Genomic DNA, 21,456 nt, shown 5'->3' with positions numbered 1-21,456 from the left:
ATCTCTTGGAATACTGCTTGCCTTGGTATAACCAAATAATAGGGCACACAAATAAAAAATCTGGACTATCTTGCAACTTGGAGAGAAATCCTTTCGTATACTAGAAGGAGATCAGTTCCCAACTGACACTTGCATAGCTTTGCCTCTGTACTTGACTGCTTTGTTTCCACATGTAAGTTGTGATAATGGTAACGAGTGAGAAATAAAGTAAAAAATGACTATCTTTATTGATGAGTTTGATTGCTTATAGGAAGCTGGTTCATCTCCAACCATTTAGCTTGTCCTACTATAGAAACCCCTTGTTAGCAAAGCAATGTGCCACATTGTTTCCTTCTCTAAAGATTTTTTCAGTTCTAGCTTCCATGAAGGACCTTATCAAACTTAAAGCATCTGTTATAATATATTCAATGCTTAAAAAATAAGGGTACTCTTTCTTGGCACTTAATGATATTAAGAGAGTCCTTGGGTCTTCCATTTAACTCGACTCCTGGTGTTCCTTTTAAAAAATGTATCTATTCTAGCATCCCTTTCTACTTTCCTCACATAGCGGTATGTTTATGTGCTCTACACATGATATTCTTCAAATGAACATTTTTTTTTGTAAAGTAGAGATACAAGTACATGATTTGGAAATATCACTATAGTGATTCTCACTTATAATCGAGAGACTCAACATTGTAGGGTTAATGGCATTACTTTGATAGCTTCTTGTTTCAGTGAACTTTGCATAAATGATTTAATAGGTATCTATGGGCATTCATTAAGGGAAAATAAATAAATAGAATGTATCAAGTTCAAAGGGAAACTTCGGAGGTGAAAAAGCATGAAAGGAAAAATATAACCTTCGAACAGTTCATACACATGCTTTCTTGAACTGATATATATATATGGCTGCATATTTAGTTGCATTTATTATCTTATGATTTCTGTTGTATTTTAACATTTTGACCATTGTGTATGCATACCTTTTTTGTTGCAGGAGTAGGCAAAGAGCGAGCAGCACTAGGGGCCATTTTATTTCTCTTGGCTTTTCTCTATGCATTTTGGCGCATGGGCATTCACTTTCCTATGCCTTCTGCAGACAAAGGTTAATTTTTCTAAATTTCATAGAATACTGCAGAAGTGACAAGGGCTATTTTAATTATTAATGTAATTGACACGTGGATTTTGTTTTGTGAGTGTGCTCAAGCTAATAGTTTATTTATTAGGAGAAACTAGAATTGTATTAAATGAACAATAGAAAAAATCATATTCAAATAATTTACTAGCAGTAGCCAATTTTCTTGTTAGATTATTATGCTTCATGAAATGTAAATGAAAATAATTCCATTTTACAATTTAGTGTTGAGAACATCAAATCTGTGCATACGAATCTACTGGGGGTTTATAGGTAGAAAATGCGTATTCATGGCCTATCAGTGGTAGTCTTAACTTTGTAGTCAGCGTACAATGCTTGTGTTGTTATGTTTGATAATATTGGTTATCTAGCAATGTATTAATTTCATATTAATTTGGTTGTCACTCTTGTGTATCTATAAGTGTCAGTTGACAGTTGTGTTCCTCTTGGCAACCATCAAGTCCTTTGATAATGGTGTGTATTGTCAAGGAAGGTAGGATGGTGTAGCGAGATGAACCAGAATCCTTGGTCGACCTTCTTTGGTTTTCTTTGTAATGATTTCATAAGCAAATAAAGACATATTTTACTCTTGTATTTGGTATGCTCTACCGTCTTTATTGTAATTTTATGTATATAATTAATTAGATTTAGTAGCATACATTTGGCACTATTGCTTCTTAAGAAATCGGGTTAGAATTGTTTAAATCATGCCCTTAGATCCCAATAAAGACGAGAAGAGGCTACAAGGTGGTCAAGACCAAGTAATCAAACAATCTTTGAGGATCATAGAACAAAGAGAACAAAGGAGAAGATTATGAGAAACATTTGAAGAGAATCTAGTTAGACAATTCCCATGTTGGAGCCATTCTTGAGAATAAGTAATAACCAGAGTGTTAAGACAAAATCGTAGGCAGGGGAAAAGAAACTATTTGACAAGGAAGACAAAAATTGTAAGTGGAGTGAATGAGAGGATATTTCCAGATATTTGCTAGCCCTAGATGAAACATATCCCAACCTTATTGACCAAGTAGACAAGGCATTTGTATAGTTAATGTTGGACAAGGAGTACAAAGAAGGATACCTTGAATTGATAGACATATTCCACTACATTGAGAATCTATGCATCTTAGGGGAACCTAGAATTGAAGGATTCGAGCCAGACTCTCGAATGGAGGGAGTATAGGAACAAGTTAGAGCCTGAAAGTATTCAGAGTGTTGGGGACGTTGGAGGTGGACGTGTAGAGGATGCGCACATGGCTGAGAGTGCATGGAAAACACCAAGACATGGTGGTCAAATGTGTTCACCTAGGTCAGACACACTAGGGAGTAAGCGAGAAAGATGGTGACTCCTCCAACAAGTCCAATTGTGGAATGGTAAGAATTGCCAATTTTCATGGGGAATGATCTAGAAGATCTTATTTGGCATTGCAAGTTGTGTGAGACTATTTGGATAGAAAGCAGTCAAGCAGAAAAGGAGTATTGGCTGAGAGTGCTTCAACATTGTTACGAGATACATCCATTGATAGGTTCATAGAACTGGATACTTCATCTATTGCCTCTTGGCTGAAGAGGGCATTTGAGGCTGAGTTTAAAATGCTATGGGGAGACAATGAGATTATTGTCGAAATTCGTAATACTAAACAAGGGAAGAATGAAAATATACGAGCTTACAATCGTAGGCTCAAGGAATTGTTGGTTAACTAGAAGAATCAACCTGCCAAAGAGTTGAAGAGGTGGTTCATTGAGGGGTTGATTCCCTCGTTGCTCAAGAAGATGGAAGTGGTGCCTCTGTTCTTGTATGCTGATGCCTACAATCATGCAGTGGACATCAAGAGTGAAAACAAGACATCCTATCGAGGGAAGAGGAAAATGAAGGATGACAAGAGCACCAAGGTTAGTAGCGATGAATTGAAAATGGTTTAGGCCACATGATAGGATATGACGAGAATGATGAAAGAATTGGAGGCTGAGAAAGGAACCTGTAAATAGATAATAAACTATGGTGTGCAAAGTTCAAAATTGAGGGGCACACAAAGTAATTGTCCTAGAATGATGTCTTGTGAGATTTGCTAGGTGATGGGTCATTCAATAAAGGAATGTCTAAAAATTTGAATTTAATAAGAATGCAAGTACTCTTTACACAAGGGTAGTTAACTCAATCAAAGCCACAAAATGTATTGCCAAGCGATTATAGATATAAATGAGGGAAAAATCAAATACAATATGACTTTGAAGGACGTCCAATCATACAGTATTGATGATGTAGTGAATGAGGACTTTTTGTGAGACTGCTAGAATACGAAAGACAACATACAATTTCGTGGACCAAGTGACCACAAAGACATCAACTTCTTGAAGCCAAAGAGTATAAAATGTTGGACATGAAGGAACAAGATGAGGCAGTTTGGGCAATCACAAGAGCATAGATTAAAAAGAAAGTGTAATTGAAAACTTGTGTGAAGGAGTGACTCCAAGAAGGCATAGTACAAGTAGAATATGCTATATTACTCTGGATTTCTATTTCTAGAGTGGTTTTTTTTTCCTTGAGCAGGGGACAAATAATGGGGACAACTATAAAAAAAGGGAAAATTTAAAATATACAGGGAAATTTTACATCTTTGAATGAAAACATGGATAAAGCATGCTAACATATATTGTAGAACCTTAATATAATTTGTGTTTGATAATTTAAATTGAGAGTTCAAATGATAATTAAAACTAATTATCAAAATTCAAACATAAATTTAATAGGAGAACTAGGGGATGGGTTTCCAAAAGTTTTCGAGTTTTTGGGACATCCTCGTTTTCTTGACAGGTAAAGTTGTGTTAAAAATGTATCCCCAGGTAACATTAAGAACAAGTGATTGCAAAGGAAAGAATATTACCCTACAAAATTGCAAGTACATCATTGCAATTGGAGCTAGAGAACATAGTTCGACAAGTGCTATAGACAACTTATCCTTCAAGATGGAAAACCTTCTTTAAACGAGCTGCAATTGAGAGTGGCAATTACCAACACAGTTAGTAACAACAAAATTTGCAGAATGGATGCAAGACAACGGGAGGAATCACCAATGAAACCTTCTCATGAAGGTGATTAGGCCTTGTTGATGTTAAGCGTTGGGAGGAAGCCAATTGTCCTTGAGATGGAAATAAATGGGAAGAAGCTATCAAATATCACTGTTGATGGAGGCTTGACAATAAATTTAATACTAGAGGATACTTGGATATGCCTGAGAAGACCAATACTTTAGTTGCTGCCCTTCTACTTGGTATGTGGCGACCAACATGTGTAATGTCCCCTATTAGGATCTGACTTAATATATCTTACATTTCTTGATTAAGGTTTTGATTGTAATGTCCATGATACGATTAGTCATTTATTTCATTACATTTAAGTTATCTTTAACACTCATCCAATCTTAGTACTGTTTCGACTCAATGAATAAAGGAGTAGGTGTATCCCATGTTGCCTAGAAACCAAAAATGGACTCCCACCATATTTATAGGTCATTTAATTCATTACATTTAAGTTATCTTTAACACTCATATCCTATCTTAGTACTATTTCGACTCAATGAATGGAGTAGGTGTATCCCAAGTTGCCTAGAAACCAAAAATAGATTCCCTTCAAATTTATAGGTCCAAATTTGTATTGCCAAGGCTTATAGAATATTGACCCCTACCCTCTCTTGGGATAAAATCCATTTGCTTTGATTTATTCAAGCCCCTCAGTAACACTTCAGTCTTCCCGTCTTAGTCAAATAGTAATTGCATCTGAGTTTATATTTATAATCTTGATTATCAATAATAATACATATATCATTTTAATTGTTATAATATAATAAAACTATGGTCACATTGGGCTTGAATAAGATGTTTTGATCTACTCTCATGTTCTAGGATTCCATTTTCACTATTTTGCCATGTTTTGGAGGAATGAGGTTATCTATGTTCTTAGTGGAGGACAAATGGATATTGTCATACAAATCCATGAATTTGATCAAGTCCTTTTAATGATGTTTTAGAACAACTTGAAGGTCTAAGAATCTAAGGATATCCTAGTGGTTGTTGGTAATCAAGCCTTGCAAATCTTGTGGGTTAAGCCCTTGTATCAAGCCTCCTTATTACCCTTTGCATCACAAACAGGGTTTAAAAGTCCAATTACACATGTAAAATTCCATTAAAGTTAGGTATTTTCTTTCAAAATTGTAATGGTGGATTTTTATTCTCTTATTGCAAGTGAATGAGACCCAAGACAATATGCAATAACTCATAAAAAGCACAACTAGATGACTTAAGAAGCTTATGGTGTACTTCAAATGCATCTTTAGAAGCATTTTTGTTATGTAGAAGTCATGTAATCGGGCTTTTAGAACCCGCTTACGTATATAACGTTCTCACTCAAATGATTGATTTCCGTTTTAAAATGTTATTTTAAATGCAATGGTAGACTTTTACCTCTCCATTACAAGTGAATGCTTTTCAAAACAAGTTCTAACGAGTCGCAAAAAGCCCAACTTCATGACTTAAGAGGCCTTGGTGGACATTTGATTCCATATCGCAGACTTTTAAACAAAGAATTTCCCCACTTCCAAGTAGTTTAATTCTTTATTATCTTTTAGAATACAGCTCGGAGTTAAGCCTACGATAGCTCGAAATGAGTAGAATTCAAAAAGCAATAGACCTAGGATGAAAAAGGAAAAAACTAAAAAAACTAAAAAAACTAACCCTTGGAAATATGCAATATATAGATTTGTGGAGTTGTGGAGTTGATTGCTGATCATTGATTTGTAACTATTCCTTCTCTTCCATTATTTCCTTGCAGACTTCTTCATCAGAATGGGAACTTCTAGATCTCCTAAATGTTCCACTAACATTGTGGCGAGGCATTCTTGGATATGAAGATCTATTTATGAAGGAGATTCTTACTCTTTGTTTCTCTGCTGGGCAAGTTCTTTGGAATCATTGACACTTTGCACTCTTATAGTTATTTGATCATCTTTCTCTAGCCTTCTTGTTGAGTTGGATCTAAATTTTTCATTTGTAAAGAGATCAACTTCCTGTGCACTTCAGGAACTGCTAGAGGATGACTGTGTTATCGTTGGCCTTTGTCTTTTTTCTTAGGACATCTTTTCTTTACATGCACCTCCTGGGTAATTCTCCTCTTTCCATGTTCCTCCTTTTTTGGTGGATTTTCTTCTTATTCGGCACCAACATCTAACAATTCTCCTCCTTTACGATCACATGGCTCTTGATCAGCGATCAGATTGTAGGTCAAGAGGAGATTCTTTGTTTTTAATCTGCTGATCCGAAGATCTACTCCCCATCTTGTGAATTGTGTGATTGGTTTGGAACTTTGGATAACATGTCAAGGTCCATTACTTTATATTTAGACCGGTTAGGTGGCGATATGGACTTATTTCTCTCCTTGAACTCAGGCTGGAGTAGATTCAAATCTTCTTCTACTTGATCCAGCATCGGAAGGAACTTACATTTTCTGATCAGTCTAAGTGCTATCGAGGAATATATCCTCTTCTTGACTTCATAATCATTTTTGGTATTGACCCAATAGTCTTCGAGATGCATCTTATGCCTGTTCTTTTTACCAATCACCATTCTTATTCTATTATAAGGATCAAATGCTGAATTTGCTATACGAAATAACAGATGGTAAAATGGAAGTTCTTTTGCTGACTTTTCTGCTGCTAACAGTGAAGGGCATACTTCATAAGAGTTTCCCCTAATGATTGGGAATTCAATTTCAAATTTCCTCTTCTTCTGGATTTCATCATAAACTGTCAACTGCCTGGTCACCTATTGCAACACCATCCTTTTAGTTTGATATCTTGGAAGCCTAAAGGTATAAGAAGAGAACTCTTGAAGTCGAACATAAAAGAATGTTGGAAATTGGATGAACCAACTTCATTGCTTCATGTGACAACCTTGTGTGAAAGCCACCTTGTAGGTGCCTGTTTAATGACACAGACAACATAGAATAACATACTAGGGGTACTTTATCCTCTCTTGATCAAAATCTTCAATATACTAAACAGATGAACTATGTGATTACAAAGATTGACTCCAAGGTTCCAAATGTGTGTGGTTTTTGCTCTTCAAGATCGACTCTCAGGGTAGGATGATTTGCTGACAACCTCCAAGGGACTTATGTGGTTATTCAAGATTTCATAATTCAACTTCTGAATCTCTTTTTCCTTTTTTTTTTGGATTTTATGGGTTTAACGCTTACAAAACTTCTAAAACAAACTGCAAAAGAGGGTTTGAGAAGATAGTTCTATGTCTTACCCTAAACAAATTCTATGAACTAATCCTTTGAAATCTGGAGAAAAAGATGCAAAAGTGGAATCCAAAACCTATTTTTGTTTTGCCAAATTCAACAACTCCACAAGAATGCTGCAATCTTTTAAGTTATTCTAAGGATCTTCACATCATAGATATTCGCCAATACTTGAAAATGAATACATTAATGGAAGTTGAGTTTTTTTTATCAGAAGTTCAGACTAACTTTGAAGAATAGTTGAATATCATACAACCATCAAAAACATGACTATATTGATTCCACAATGAACATTCTCATTAAATCCTTCATTCAATTTAACAACTTGAAAACAAAATCTATTCTCAATGAGAAACAAGAAACTTCACCAACAATTGTTCAATGAATTTACTTAAGAAGTGGTTTATGCAACAATCTCTTCAAATCATCCTTTACAAATGAGAGGAGTGAGATTTATATTGGAGTTCAAAAAAATGAAGGGTCTAGATCAATGGCCAAGATTTGGACAACCATACCCTAATTAGGATTTACAATGATTATATGATGAGAACAAATGATTAATGAACGACTCCGATGGAGCTTTCTTCTAGAAGAAAACACCCCTTGTCCTTTGGTTGGCAATGTATTCGATGAACCTGGACACTATAGGCATGAAATTATCCGATTGCAAGAGATCCCTGATTAGATTTTTTTTCTTGGAATTACTGAATTTGTTTGTAACACTTGACTTTGAGCAGCAATAAGTAATTGTTTTGGTTCTGTCTATATTCTGATTTTTTGTGTTTTTGTGGTTTTTCAAAATTTTTGGATTTTTTTCGGTTTTGTCTATATTCTGATTTTTTGTGTTTTTGCGCTTTTTCAAATGTTTTGGATTTTTTTCCACAGTAATGATGCCAATTAGTACATTACTGAACTAATCTGAACAAACATCTGCAAACTGGTAATATACTAATCTGGAATAAATTATTTATTTTTATATTGCCACAAAACACTACAGGAAACCATACAAGGGCAGATATGAAAGAATAGCTGATAACTTTATAATAATTCCAAAATCTTAAGTTGATAGTTGAAGATCATATTTCTGGGCATAAAATAGACCTGGACCTGCTACAGTACTTTGCCCTATGTTGATGTCAGCTGGCTTGGAAGGTTGTACAACCCTTTGGAGGATGAAAGAAATCTGAAACCCTTTATAATCTGCCACGATGATGACTGATCTGCCTGGTCTTGTATGAAATTCTGCTTATTTTCTTCAATTTGAACCCCAATTAGCTTTCTTGTTCTTCTTTGCTTCTGTGCGGTCATAGAGAATTGCTTGGCAAATTCCAACATGCTGCTAAACAACAGAGCTGTATGACTTTTGATAAATTTCTGAACTGTCCATTCACACTATGAATTATCCAAAACAATTTAGGCTCTATTTGCTTGAATAAGCTGAAATAACAATGAAATTCTTCTTTCTTGTAGGTTGAGGTGTTGTACAACCTGATTAAACTCAAGAGTTTTCGTTCTTGAGCCTCTAAACTGCTAAAAACCCTATTCAAGAGCTCTCTTCAATGCTAGTATAAAATTTTAATAACCTGGAATGAATGATAATGGGCTTCCAATATGTTGCTTTATTGGCCTCAAACCCGAATTTGTAGTTAGGATTGCCTTGCATTTTTTTTGCTAAATTAAATTTTTTATTTTATCTTTATGTTTCCTCACCCCCCTTAGACTCCCTTATTAATAAAATTAAGTTGTTTTTAAAAAGAACTTAACTATGTCTCCTAAGCATCATGGCATCGATAGCTCTTATTTTCACTGAGCTTAGTTTTCATGATTTTTATAGTGAAGATGCTAATTTGTTGAGATTGTTAGGGTTGTATATTCTTGTTTTCTTTTTTCAAAGAAAACCCTAGTAATTTTGCCCTAGTCTGATTATTTTATTGGTATCCCAAGTGTAGGGTTTAGTGCTCTAGGGTTTCATTTTTTATAATTTTAAGCCCTAACCCTAGGCCATATAAATGAGCGGGTTTTCATTTTGTCTAAATACATCGTTTCTTACGATGTTACGATGGGGGGTTAGCGGAGTATCACAAGGGTTTTAGGTCTCTCGATCTCACGATTAATGTTGTGTCATAGTGTCACGGGTGAGAAAATATGTCTTCCCGATCATACGATTTCCTTTGTATCATATGATCGTGTATCAGTGTAAAAGGTTTGCATTGCAGCTATCTCCGATGTTACGGCAAGGAGGCTTATTGCGTCGGGAACAATGAAATAGGTTGCTACGATACTAGGAAAAGGTGGACATCGAAGGATGATAAAGGAAATGTTGAGATGCTACGATGATACAGTGGCTTATGGTCGTAAGATCATAAAGGAGATAAAGGCAAATAAAAGGTGATGTGCTGTTAGACAGGTGTTCGTTTCTTGATTGGTCAGAACAAATGTACGAATGCCAGAGGTATGCGTTGTTAGGATTAGTGGGACCAGAAAATGATATTATAATATGTTTTGAGTGGCAAATGGTGGTCTTCGATCTTACAATGAATGGTTCATCATGAGATCTCAAGGTTATAAAAGGTGTCTTCTGATGTCGCAATAAAGACGTGGTTGTAAGATTGCACATGAAAAATGTTAAGCCGCCGATGCTACGGTATGAAGGGTTAAAGGTTTGTCGTGACATCGTAAAAGGTTGAGAGATCACCAGAGATGTTATGAAAAGGTAAATGTAACTGCGATCGTAAGATCATAGACTAAGAAAGGATAATCTGCGATGTTACGAAGCTGTTTGCCATGTGATTGTAGAGGAAGATAAAGTTTGTGCCGATGCTGCGACAACAAAGGAATCGTAAGATCGTAGAGGATTTCACCATTGTGTCCGATTGGTCGACAAGGGTTTTTCAAAGGGTTTTCGTAAGATTGGAAAACCATTTTTGCAATAATAAGATAATGCGATAGGTCTTTTCATCAGTCGTTGTCGTAGCATCGTAGGCCTTGTTTTGACAGTAAAATAAAGTCATCTCTTTGAGCTGGAAACAACAGTAAAGTTCTCGACCAATAGGATTTGAATGCAATACAAAAAGTGCATCGTTGGATAGTAATGGTGACGCTCTATTGAGTTGATATAATGGATTGATATCGTATTTCAAGCATGCTGAAATCAATGTAAAGTGAATGTTGATTTGCATATATTAATTTGTAAAGATCTTCTCTTTTCACAATCACAATTTGCCATTTACATAGAGAGAGAATTTGAATAGTTCTAGAGTTTTCAGTGCATTCCAGTTTGTTACTCCAGAGCTTTTTGAGAACAGAGTAGTTGCTATATCCGGTGAGTATTTGCACAATATCAAAATGTCTGACAAAGAAGTAGAAGAGATTCAAGCCTCATAAATGGCAATTTCGGAAACTTCAACCTCTAAAGAGGCAAAACCAGACAAAAGAAACTGCAAAGATTTGTTGAAGAATGGATAAAGCTTTTTCCAGGTTCCTCCAATGCAAATTCTGCAGATGATCAAGCTTTTATTGACCCATAGGCTCTATGCAGAGATGCCATATGCCTTGGTGTTATAGGTTTTGAACTTTTCAAATACTTCTATCATAATAGGGAGAAGAAAATTCTTGTGTGTAATGCGTGGAAGAAGAATCTTGCCAAGTTGATATTTCCAGAGGTCTTTATAGATGTAGACTTGATGAAGCCCCTGTTTCGGTGCTACAATCTGGCCACGAAATCTTTCCATAGGAGGGATGGAACTATTCTATGCACCCTAGATCGAGAATCATTCATTGAGGCCTTTGGATTAGATGGAGCTATGGGTCAGCCTGTAGATTTGAAGGATTTACAGAGGAAATTCAAAGCAAACACCAAGGCGTACACTGGGAGATCAATGCTACAACATATTCCCTAGGACCTGAAAGAATTGGGTGATTACCCTAAGAAGGTCGATAAGATGATGCCACTGGACAAGTTCAAGAATTATTTTGTTAAAACTGTATATGGTGTCCATAAGGTGGTGGGTAAGGATGGGTCTGATATGGTCTATGGGGCAGAATTCATAATTGCAAGAGATGTACAGGATGCCTACCATGGTGGGGAATATAATTATGTCAATCATATTCTAGAAGTAATGAGAGAGAATATTGCCAGGGCTCAGAGTGGGGAATTTAAAGGATTTCACCTTTCATCATTATTCACTGCTGATGCACCTGATTCTATACAAAAATATAGTGTACATAAGCTCTGATTTCAGCGATCAAACTTCTGATATAAATGGAAGCCTACCAATTCAGTTATGGACATGGGTATGGGACAACACTTATCATTTTTCTGATTCTGTATCATTTTTCAATAATTTTAGTGCTGTAATTATGAAAATGTTAGATTCAGGATACTTTAGGGCTCTTGATATATTGAAGGGCTTTTTGAGACCAGCCCTGCTTCCTGAGGGAAAGATACTTGACCACAATTGGGGAGATATTTTCTTATTTCCCACATTTTCTTTAATGAGAGTTTATGGTTGTCCTCAACCACGCCATATATTGCCTAAATTTATCCCTCCTAGGCTAGGAATAATTGAATTCATATGGCAACTGTTCATGGTCAATAGGGAGTATTTAGGACCCAAGGTGCATAGATGAACCTTTTTATGTAGGTGTTTTAGGATTGGTGATTTTACAATTGGTAAAGAGGCCTTAGACCAAATCTACTCTTTTCTTCACCATTACAATTTGTGCACTGGCCCTTATAGAATGTATGACCTTGATGGTTGGATGAGGGTCACCCTCAAGGAAATGAGGAATTATGTATTACCAAGCACCAAGGAATTGCCTCATGAGGATATTATTCCAAACATAGTGGCAGAAGGTGAGGTAGCTGACAAGCTAGCAAAGCTTGATGATGTCATAAGGGTGGAGAAAGAGTTGAAAAGAATAGATCCCCAATTTGTGGGATACTACATGGATATCCCTTATCCTCAGAGGATTAGGAAGATGGTCATGGACCATGCTGAGATCATGGCTAAAATGCTAGAGGGCCCAATAGGAGAAGAAGATAGAGTTTTCCCTGACAGCCTTGAGCTAGATGTAACCGTTGAAGTAGAAGAGGAAGATGCTCCTCAGGCATCCTGGATGGCAAAGGGAAACAAAAGATAGAAGATTGTCCACATCCCTGCTCAGGTTAAACAAAGGACATTAAAATGTTTACCAAGAAGTAGTCAGTATTTTGCTGACTTGAGACAGAAATATTTACAAAACAAAGTTAATGCAGTAGAAAATACTCTCACAGACTTAGAACTAACACCAGCAAGGCTAGATGATAGGATCATCCAAGCTCAGCAGTTCTTAGAGGATGATGAATTCATCAAGTCCACTGAAATCAAGAGCTTCCTATATAAAATAAAATAGAGTGAACTGGTGCTAAAGATGAAGCCTGGAGAGTCTGATGATTAGAAGATGGAGTTGATAGAGAAGTTGTAGGCCTATGACCTGTAAGTGAAGTAATGACTTTAGAAGAGGCTAGGGATTTGGTACAGAGGAGTGACATGCTATTGGTGCCTGGATGGGACTTGGAACAAGCATTCATGCTTGATCAAATAAGGAGGTAGGAAGGTGCCATCTCATATGAAGCAATTGGTGTAGATGGACGGAAGAGAAGGACTGGTTTTAATATTGATACAATCCCTAGCAGTCTGGAGTATGGCCCCTGCTTCCAACAAGCCAAAATTTATGGATATACAAAGCATTGAACAGGGTAATATGATTGTATGGACTCTACAGGGCACCTCTGGCACAGAGATATCCAAAGCATTGAAACATTTTTCATTTATGAATGAAGCCAAGGTAGAGGAGATGGAGACAAGATTGTCTAAATCCATACATGATTGCATAGATGTTAGGAAATTATATGAAGATGAGCTTAGGAGCAGCCATGTGTATAAAGAGAGAATTGCAGAACTTGAGGCCAAGGTTCAGGAACTTGAAAATGAAGTTGCATCTCTCAAGGAGCAACTCACACAGGCAGAGCAAGTAGTTGCTGCAGAATAGAGGGAAGGGCATGAAGACCAACAACAGCCAGCAAAATACACAGTTGAGGCCCTGGTACAAATAGAGGATTTGGGGGAAGAAGAGGCATCAAAACCAAGAAGGATGAGTATTAATGCTCAATCAACTCAGCAGGGAGGAGATATAAGGACAAGGGTCCTTAGAAATATGATGAGCCATTGGGCTGAAGTGTTGAAAAACATGTCACAACAGGCTCATCATTTTTATGTTGCTTTGTAAAGTGCTGAGCAATTTTGCAATGAGGCATTGTCATGCCTATCACCCACATTCAATCTTTGGGGGCCATATATTCAATTCCTAGAGAGGTTAATTGTACTGATGGCTAAGAAGCCAGATTTGCCTGACAAAATAATTACAGTGAAGGAGGGACTAGAGCTAGTGAAGGAATTGATGGGTTTCTTCATTGGAAAATTGCAAGTTATACAGGGGAAATTGAATATTTTATCTCAAGGAATACAACCTTGTATACCATCAATTTTGGATGTTGCTAGCACATTGAAAGATTGGAAGGACTGGTCAGCTTTATTTGACAACATTTTGACCCAAGAGGCTACAGTGTCAATTTTTGAAGATGTTTCAAATATTCCTTTTACTAAATTGACTGATTCTCTATTTAAGGCAGAAATAGATTTAAATAAATTCATTGTTAAATCTAAAGCAGTCATGAATGCCAGGTGGACTAAGGCCACTCAAGACTTACAAGAAGTAAAAGCTACATAATGGCCCACCAAGTGGGAAATATATGTATGGGAAGCATTAGGAGAAATTAAAGCTCTGTCGACAGGAGGTAGCTGAGATATTTTGTAAACAAGATAGATAAAGGACAAAGAAGAAAAAGATCAGATGCTTGATATAAATGTTCCTTTACTTCTTTAGCTACTTATCTTTTTCTGATTGATGTTTTGGAAGAATTTTCTGTATACCTGTTTGTTCTCTTCTTCCAAAGTTTTGTATCCATTAATATCTTGACATGTGTCCTCTCATCTGTAGCTTGTTGCAATTCTATATATGGATTTCCAAGATGAGAAGTAGAGGCCGGTTATTTGTAGAATTTTTCACATATGTCATGTATTATTTTGTAGTTCGTCCCTTTGTTCTATAGTTATCTGAACGAGTTCATTTGTATGCATACTTGAATACAAAAAGTGAGCATTTGGGACTAAACGCTTTGTCTCTGTGTCATATTATGAGTTTTATTAGCAGTATTAAGATTTAAATGAGAAGGATTTATCCTTAATTATCATTATCTTTGACGTTTTGTTTCTTTTTCATATATCTGTACCCTTGCGACTGAATGAACAAGTTTCCTTCAGTTTAATGCAATTCAAAAGGTTGTATATCTCTTATTGATTGCTGCTAATTTAAAGAATTGGGTAATTGCTTTCTGTAATTGATAAGGTTTAGGGTTTGTGAAAAGGATGAGAATCAAAATGAAACTTAGAGTTTAATGTTGACATTTTTAATCACAAGTTGATTGAAAAGGTCCAAGTTTGCTAATCTTTGACTCTATATCCCATTGGACAAGGCACTGGTCCATTCCAAAGTTCAAGGTTACACTGATGATTCATTTAACTATAGGGCATTCACAGCAACAAATCAATTTACCTTTTTATGTGTTGAAGAGATAAAAGTGCTGGTCACTACTTATTTGCTATCACTTTCTTTAGTTGTAATTGGGTATTGCAGTTGAGAAGTTTGTCAGCAAGTTATAGAAGAATATTGACCATTTCTGCTAGAGGGAATAATCTTGCAAAGAAGAATATCAAGTTAATTGGATAAATCCCTTAGGTTTGCCTGCCTTGGCTTGGCAGAGCCTAAAGTGAAGTGAGTCTTGATGACTCTGTTAATGTTGGCCCAGAACTAAGATTTGGCCCTGCTGAATATAGGATTTAGCCCATCCTTAGGCTTGTCCCTATCTTTGTCTCTTGGTATTTGGTTTAAATTCACTTGATATGTTCCTTACTAGAAAGAACTCCAACAGGCACAAGGGGTCGCAACTTGTACTTCTATTATAAAAATATAAAGTAACATTATTATTATTTATTTATTCCAACCAACATAGGAAATATTAAAATGTTTCCAAATTATTCATAAAATCCAAATCTAGACAGAGAATGATTACAAATTATTCATAAAATCCAAATCTGGACAAAGAATTGAATTTCGATTGAAGTCTTGTGATAATTGATGTTACTTGAGCCCTGCAGACTAACTAACAGTTCCTCCTAAAAATGGAAACTTGCCCTAGAAAATAGGAACTCATCCTAAAGAATAGGAACTTGTCTCCAACCAACCAAAATTGCTGAAAAGGGATCTTTCTCTGGCTCCATTGTCCTCTGGGTGGTGAACCAGTCAACTTGCATTCCTCCCTAAAAAATAGGATCCCTCCCTAAAATCTAGAAGATGGTCTCAAATCATACAGAATGGTCCGTGCACACCTTGAAACCAACTCTCAGTCACTCCCTAAAAAAAAAAATCACTCCTAAAATGCAGAAATTACCATTTAAGTGTTTGAAATGGCTCATACAGCCCCTACAAAGCTCCATAAACCTCTGACTTAGTCTCCTGTCAATACAATCGACCTAAGGGAACTCAGATTATAGGTCATCCTATGCTCATCTACTTATCTAGAAAGGGGACATTATAGATTGGTGGAGACAAGTGCTTGCCATTTCAACATGCTCATCTCTTTGAATGAAGTTAGCTATAAGTAATTCCTCTTCCGTTCAGGGAATCTTAAATTTTGGAAAAGAATTCCCAAATTGTAGCATCTTTAAAATCTCTTTGAACCTATAATTTTCTTTTCCCTTTTGAATGTGGTTCAGTCCAAGATTTTGGACTTCTTGGTGTGAACTTTGAAATCTATAAGATGTCTTTGAAATCCTCCCTTGTCCATTCATTCTTCTTGTCTTGAAATTCTTTGCAGGTGATGAAGTCCTTAGTTGTGTTTTTTCCCTCATCTGTGAATTGGCCTTTCCTCATACCATTTGAATTCCTTCCTTTGATCTGGTCTTTGGAAATTTCAGGTTGTAATATCTCCATCTTTTTTGCTCTTGATTGTTCATTTTGCAACACACCTGCAAAACATCGAGGAAATTGTCAATAACTCATTAAAAGGACTTTACGAATCTTACCTTTAATCTCGAGACGACCCTATGAATTTTGGAAATGATGAATTTCCATCCTTGGAAATGCAGTTTTAGGTTTTATTTTTAGAAAAATTTTCATACTTAAGCAATTTTCACCATTGCTTCCTTAGTGATTTCACTCTCTAGAAATTTTCTCTTCAAAATCCACACCTCTTTCTAGAAACTTAACATTATCCCTGTAATGTCCCCTTCTCCGCGCTAGCCCTAATAGCGCCTAGTTGGTCTATCTTTCCATCCGGATAGGCTAATGACATTTGTTTTAGGATGCCAACCAGTGACAAGAGTTTTGGTTTCAGTAGAGGAGATTTTAAGTGAGAGATTTTAAGGTTAAAGTCACATTGTTTTATTAAGTTGATTTATAAAGTACTTTATTATTTGTAGTCACTTTATGACAAAAGGACTTAAGTGAGTAAAGGATGAAATAGGCTTTTATCCCACATTGCTAAGTTGTTTGCATCTCCCCTCACTTCGAGGTTATAAAAGAAGGCAGTTGCATTGGGATTGTCACCACAACTACATGTTATTATACAAATCTTAAAGGTTGCTTATTGTGTCTGGATACTTCCTAAGGACGAAACCCGTTAAGGAGGAATAGTGAGGGTAGACTTAAACCTAGCATCTCGCATTGCATTATCAGAACTAAAGTTCGATTGGAGACTTGGAAGGTTAATAGAAAGCTGGAGTATTAGACAACTAGAAAAGTACAAAATACCAGTTGGCTAATGCGGGCTTGAACGACAGGCATAAAGATTTTTCATTCCCAGGCAATAGAAGAATACATTGCGCGAGTATCTGTTACATGGTTACTGCTGTGTCTTATCGGCATTCTTCTTAGTTTCCCATAGAAGTAACAACGCACGTAAAATCTGAAATCAATGGGACAACAACTTAGACTCCCTCCACAGTGAATACCATATGCAGATATCTTCACTCAATTAGTGATGGGTAGGAGATAACAGCAGGAACAACACACGGGAGTTAACAATGGTTGCTAGGATGACTAAGGACCAGAATAGTGGTTCACAGTATAGCTACACGAGCCTCCATTCTTCCAAGACAATTATTTGCAACTGCGTGGAAGCCGTAGCAGTGAGACCGTAGGTCGACACCCTCACACCGGGCAGTCAGAAGCTAGTGCGGGTAAGGGTGTGACTGAACGTTGGCAGTTCCAGGACGGAGACCATTAAGGAGCACACCAGTTTACTAGCTGCTGCAGTAGACAAGTTCCATCATTATCATAGCTGCGTTTTATAATACCATGTGTTAGTGTTTAGAAACATAAATAAAGTGTGTGAACTCATCTAGTACTCATTTTTTCATAATCCGAGATAGTCAAAGCATTGTTTGTGCCTTCTGTATTTGAAGATTAATATAAATACAATATTCATATTTTTGAACTTGTCATGTTGTATGCAAATGCCATAATCATATGGTTATATATATTCTGGAGTTGAACCGTTCACAACAGCATTAGAACTTAATATCAAGGTTACATGCCAATTACTTGACAAAATACTTCAGGTCAAAATTTAATTCTTTTGATCATATTAAGACCAGTTCATTATAGTGGTATCAGAGCCTTAAGTCCTAACATCTTGTGGGAAATTTATTACGCAATAGGTTGGAATAAACAGGAAAAATGACAGCCAAGTATGAGGAAGAAACTTTATAAATTTAGTCACCTCTAACCTGAATAGGTAGTCTTCAAAACAGATTGACATAGAGGATAGTTATTCAGTGGATGAGTAGTTAACTTTTGGAATAGGTGAACAGGCTAAATAGGTTGAACAGATTGAATAGGCGGAACTGACAAACAACATTCAAATGGCTCATAATGAGAGTGAACCGGATCGAGAAGTAAGGGTGCGGGCTATCAGAGATGGACAAAACAACATTGCTAATGCGCTTCAGCAAGTTGCAGGTACTATGCAGCAATTAGCTCCGGTCAACAGGAGATCCCCGAGCCATCACAGTGGAGGTGGTAGTGTGGCAGGATCACCCAGAGCTGTTAGGGCCCCCACACGGAACACTGACAAGCCTTTAATGCCCATTTTTAATGCAGAGGAAGAGGTAGCACCACCGATGGCACCGAACTTACTACTAGAAAATGTTATGGCAATGTACGATGAATGAGATTTGTTCCTTGACCCAGTTAAACAATTTTTTTTTTTTATTCAATACTTAAATAAGAAACGGGAGACACAAAGAGAGCAACAGGATAGGAGACCTAGAGCACCGAACAGGGACTTGAAGCATGCTATGAACAAACAATCTCTCCCTACTTTTGATGGCAGTAGTAAGACATCCGCGACAGCTTGGATTCACAAGTTAGACACTTACCTAACACTTAAACCCATGTCAGAGATAGAAGCCATCAGATTTGCTCCGATGCATTTAGAGGGAGTGGCATATGATTGGTGGCATCATGAGTTGGTCACCCAGGATCATGGTCTCATCACGCTTATGACATTTTCAGCTCTAAGCTGATTACTCGCTTTGAGAGGAAGGATAAAGAGGTCTATTACAGGGATTTGGCACAGTTGTGACATGGCGGATCTTTGGATGATTTCATTGACGAGTTTCAACGGATCTCGAGGATGGTTCCAGATAGGTTAGAATTGCGTAAGGTAATGCTGTTTATTGTGGGTTTACAGGATAGATATAGAGGTTTGGTTAAGGTACTTAAGCCAGACACTCTGGATGACGCTATAAAGATCGCACATGATCTAGAGTCAACCTCTTCAATATTACAGCCTCCTAAAAAACCGTATAAGGGGTCCACTTCATTCCAAAAGAACAAGAACTAACATAAGGCTACACCTCCCAGGATGGACTTTGAGACACAAAATGAACTCAAGAGGAAGAAGCTATGTTTCACTTGCAGAAAGCCATGGACACCGTATCATAGATGCCTTAGCAAAGGCAAAATACATTATGTCGAGGTACTTTCAGAGGAGGAGGATGAGCAGTAGGAGGGCAGCGATGTTGATGGCAGTGATAAGGAGGAAGGTGAGGGATGACCGCCTAGACAGAGAAGGAAGGAATCCATTCAAGGACAACCTCCTATCATAGCTTCTCTTTCCAATGATCCCATGGGGCATTCTTTTCGTTTGAAGGGGATAGTTAAGGGACAACACATTGTGTGTTTGTTAGATATAGGGGCATTACATAACTTCATAAGCACACATTGGGTTACACAGAGGAAGTTATAGATTGATGACATACCTGAGTTTGAGGTTAGAGTGGCAGGAGGTGAGACATTGACGTGCGCAGGGAAGGTGTCAGGACTTCCGATTCATTTTGATGATTTCCTTCTTGAGGCAGATTTTTATGTAGTTGATTTGGATGGGTTAGATGCCATGTTGGGTAGATAGTGGTTGTAGACTATTAGTAGGTACACAATTGATCATGATAAGATGCAATTGGAATTCTCACAAGATGGCAGATAGGTGATCCTCAAGGCTATGCCAGAGGGTGAACCTAGGTTGATTTCACCCCACAAGATGGAGGCAATTACGAGACATGATGACATGGAGTGGGAAACCCATTGTTTTATTTCTTCTAAGAGTACCTTAGACTTAGGACAACACCTTCATGTTGACATTCAGCCGGTGCTTGATAAGCACAAGAGGGTTTTTGAGGTCGTACCTCTAGGCATTCCCCTAGATAGAGGCTTTGAGCATATCATTGAGTTAGAGGAGGGCGCTAAACCCATCATCATGACACCTTATTGTCATCCCAAGCACTATAAGGAGGAGATAGAAGAGACGATTAAGCAACTTCTAGACATGGGACATATCAGACCTTTCCAATCCCTTCACTTCTTCAGTTGTATTGGTGAAGAAGGACGACACCCTTTGCATGTGTATCGATTACCATGCTCTCAACAAGAGGACCATCAAGAACAGGTACCCAATCCCTCGCATTCATGAGTTACTAGATGAGTTACATGGGGCAGTTTACTTCTCGAAGAGACCTCAGTTCGGGATACCATTAGATACGGGTTCGTGAGGAGGATGTGCATAAGACAACCTTTCGATGTCACTATGGACACTATGAGTTCTTGGTTATGCCATTTGGATTCACTAATGCACGAGCTACATTGCAGTCATGTATGAACCATATATTTAGAAAGCAGTTGCGAAAGAGCGTATTAGTATTTTTTGATGACATCTTGATTTTGAGCAGAATGTGGGAGGAGCACTTGCAGCATCTAGATGAGGTACTCAGTATCATGGAGGAGCACCCATTGTTTGCGAAGGAGTCAAAGTGTGAGTTCAAATTAATCGAGATTCTTTACCTTGGTCACGTGATTGCTGCAGATGGGGTGAAGGTACATCAGGAAAAGATCCAGGCAATCCTAGATTGGCCACCATTGAGGAATGTATCGGATTTGAGGGGATTCATGGGTCTTTGCTCTTACTATAGGAGGTTCGCCAGAGGTTTCTCATAGATAGCAGTTCCCCTCACTGATCTCACACGGAAAGGAGCATTTAGATGGATAGTGGAGGCCGAGGAGACTTTTAATAGGCTCAAGTAGGTGATGAGCACATGCCCAGTCTTGGCACTGCCTGATTTCTCTCGACCGTTTGTTCTTGAGTGTGATGCTTCAGGGAGCGGTATTGGCGCAGTTCTCATGCAGGATAGGCATCCCATTGCTTATGAAAGCAGGAAGCTCAAGGATGGCGAGAGACTGTATTCCACTTATGATAAGGAAATGTTGGCCATTATGCACGTGTTAGCCAAGTTTAGACAGTACTTGGTGGGTGGTAGATTCATAGTTAAGACAGATCACAACAACTTGCGCTACTTCTTAGAATAGAAGGATCTAAATGAAAGAC

General features: G+C 37.4%; 1 protein-coding gene across 4 annotated transcripts in view; it reads left to right on the top strand.

Moving 5' to 3' along the window:
• LOC149573136 (GPCR-type G protein COLD1-like) overlaps positions 1–21,456 on the top strand; it is a 181,395-nt gene that overhangs the window by 23,682 nt on the left and 136,257 nt on the right. For 2 of the 4 annotated variants that reach the window (XM_089814317.1, XM_089814316.1), the window contains exon 3: positions 980–1,087. The exons of the other annotated variants lie outside the window; for them this stretch is intronic. In XM_089814317.1, the coding sequence (XP_089670443.1) occupies positions 980–1,087 (108 nt within the window). The remainder of the gene's footprint in view (positions 1–979; positions 1,088–21,456) is intronic. 4 annotated transcript variants of the gene reach the window in all.

Source organism: Cupressus sempervirens, chromosome 2 (assembly GCF_028749045.1).
Source record: "Cupressus sempervirens isolate cs-2001-9-10 chromosome 2, ASM2874904v1, whole genome shotgun sequence".
Taxonomy (NCBI): Eukaryota; Viridiplantae; Streptophyta; class Pinopsida; order Cupressales; family Cupressaceae; genus Cupressus; species Cupressus sempervirens.
The sequence above is the reverse complement of the archived record's forward strand: the minus strand, read 5'-3'. Positions and strand labels throughout refer to the sequence as shown.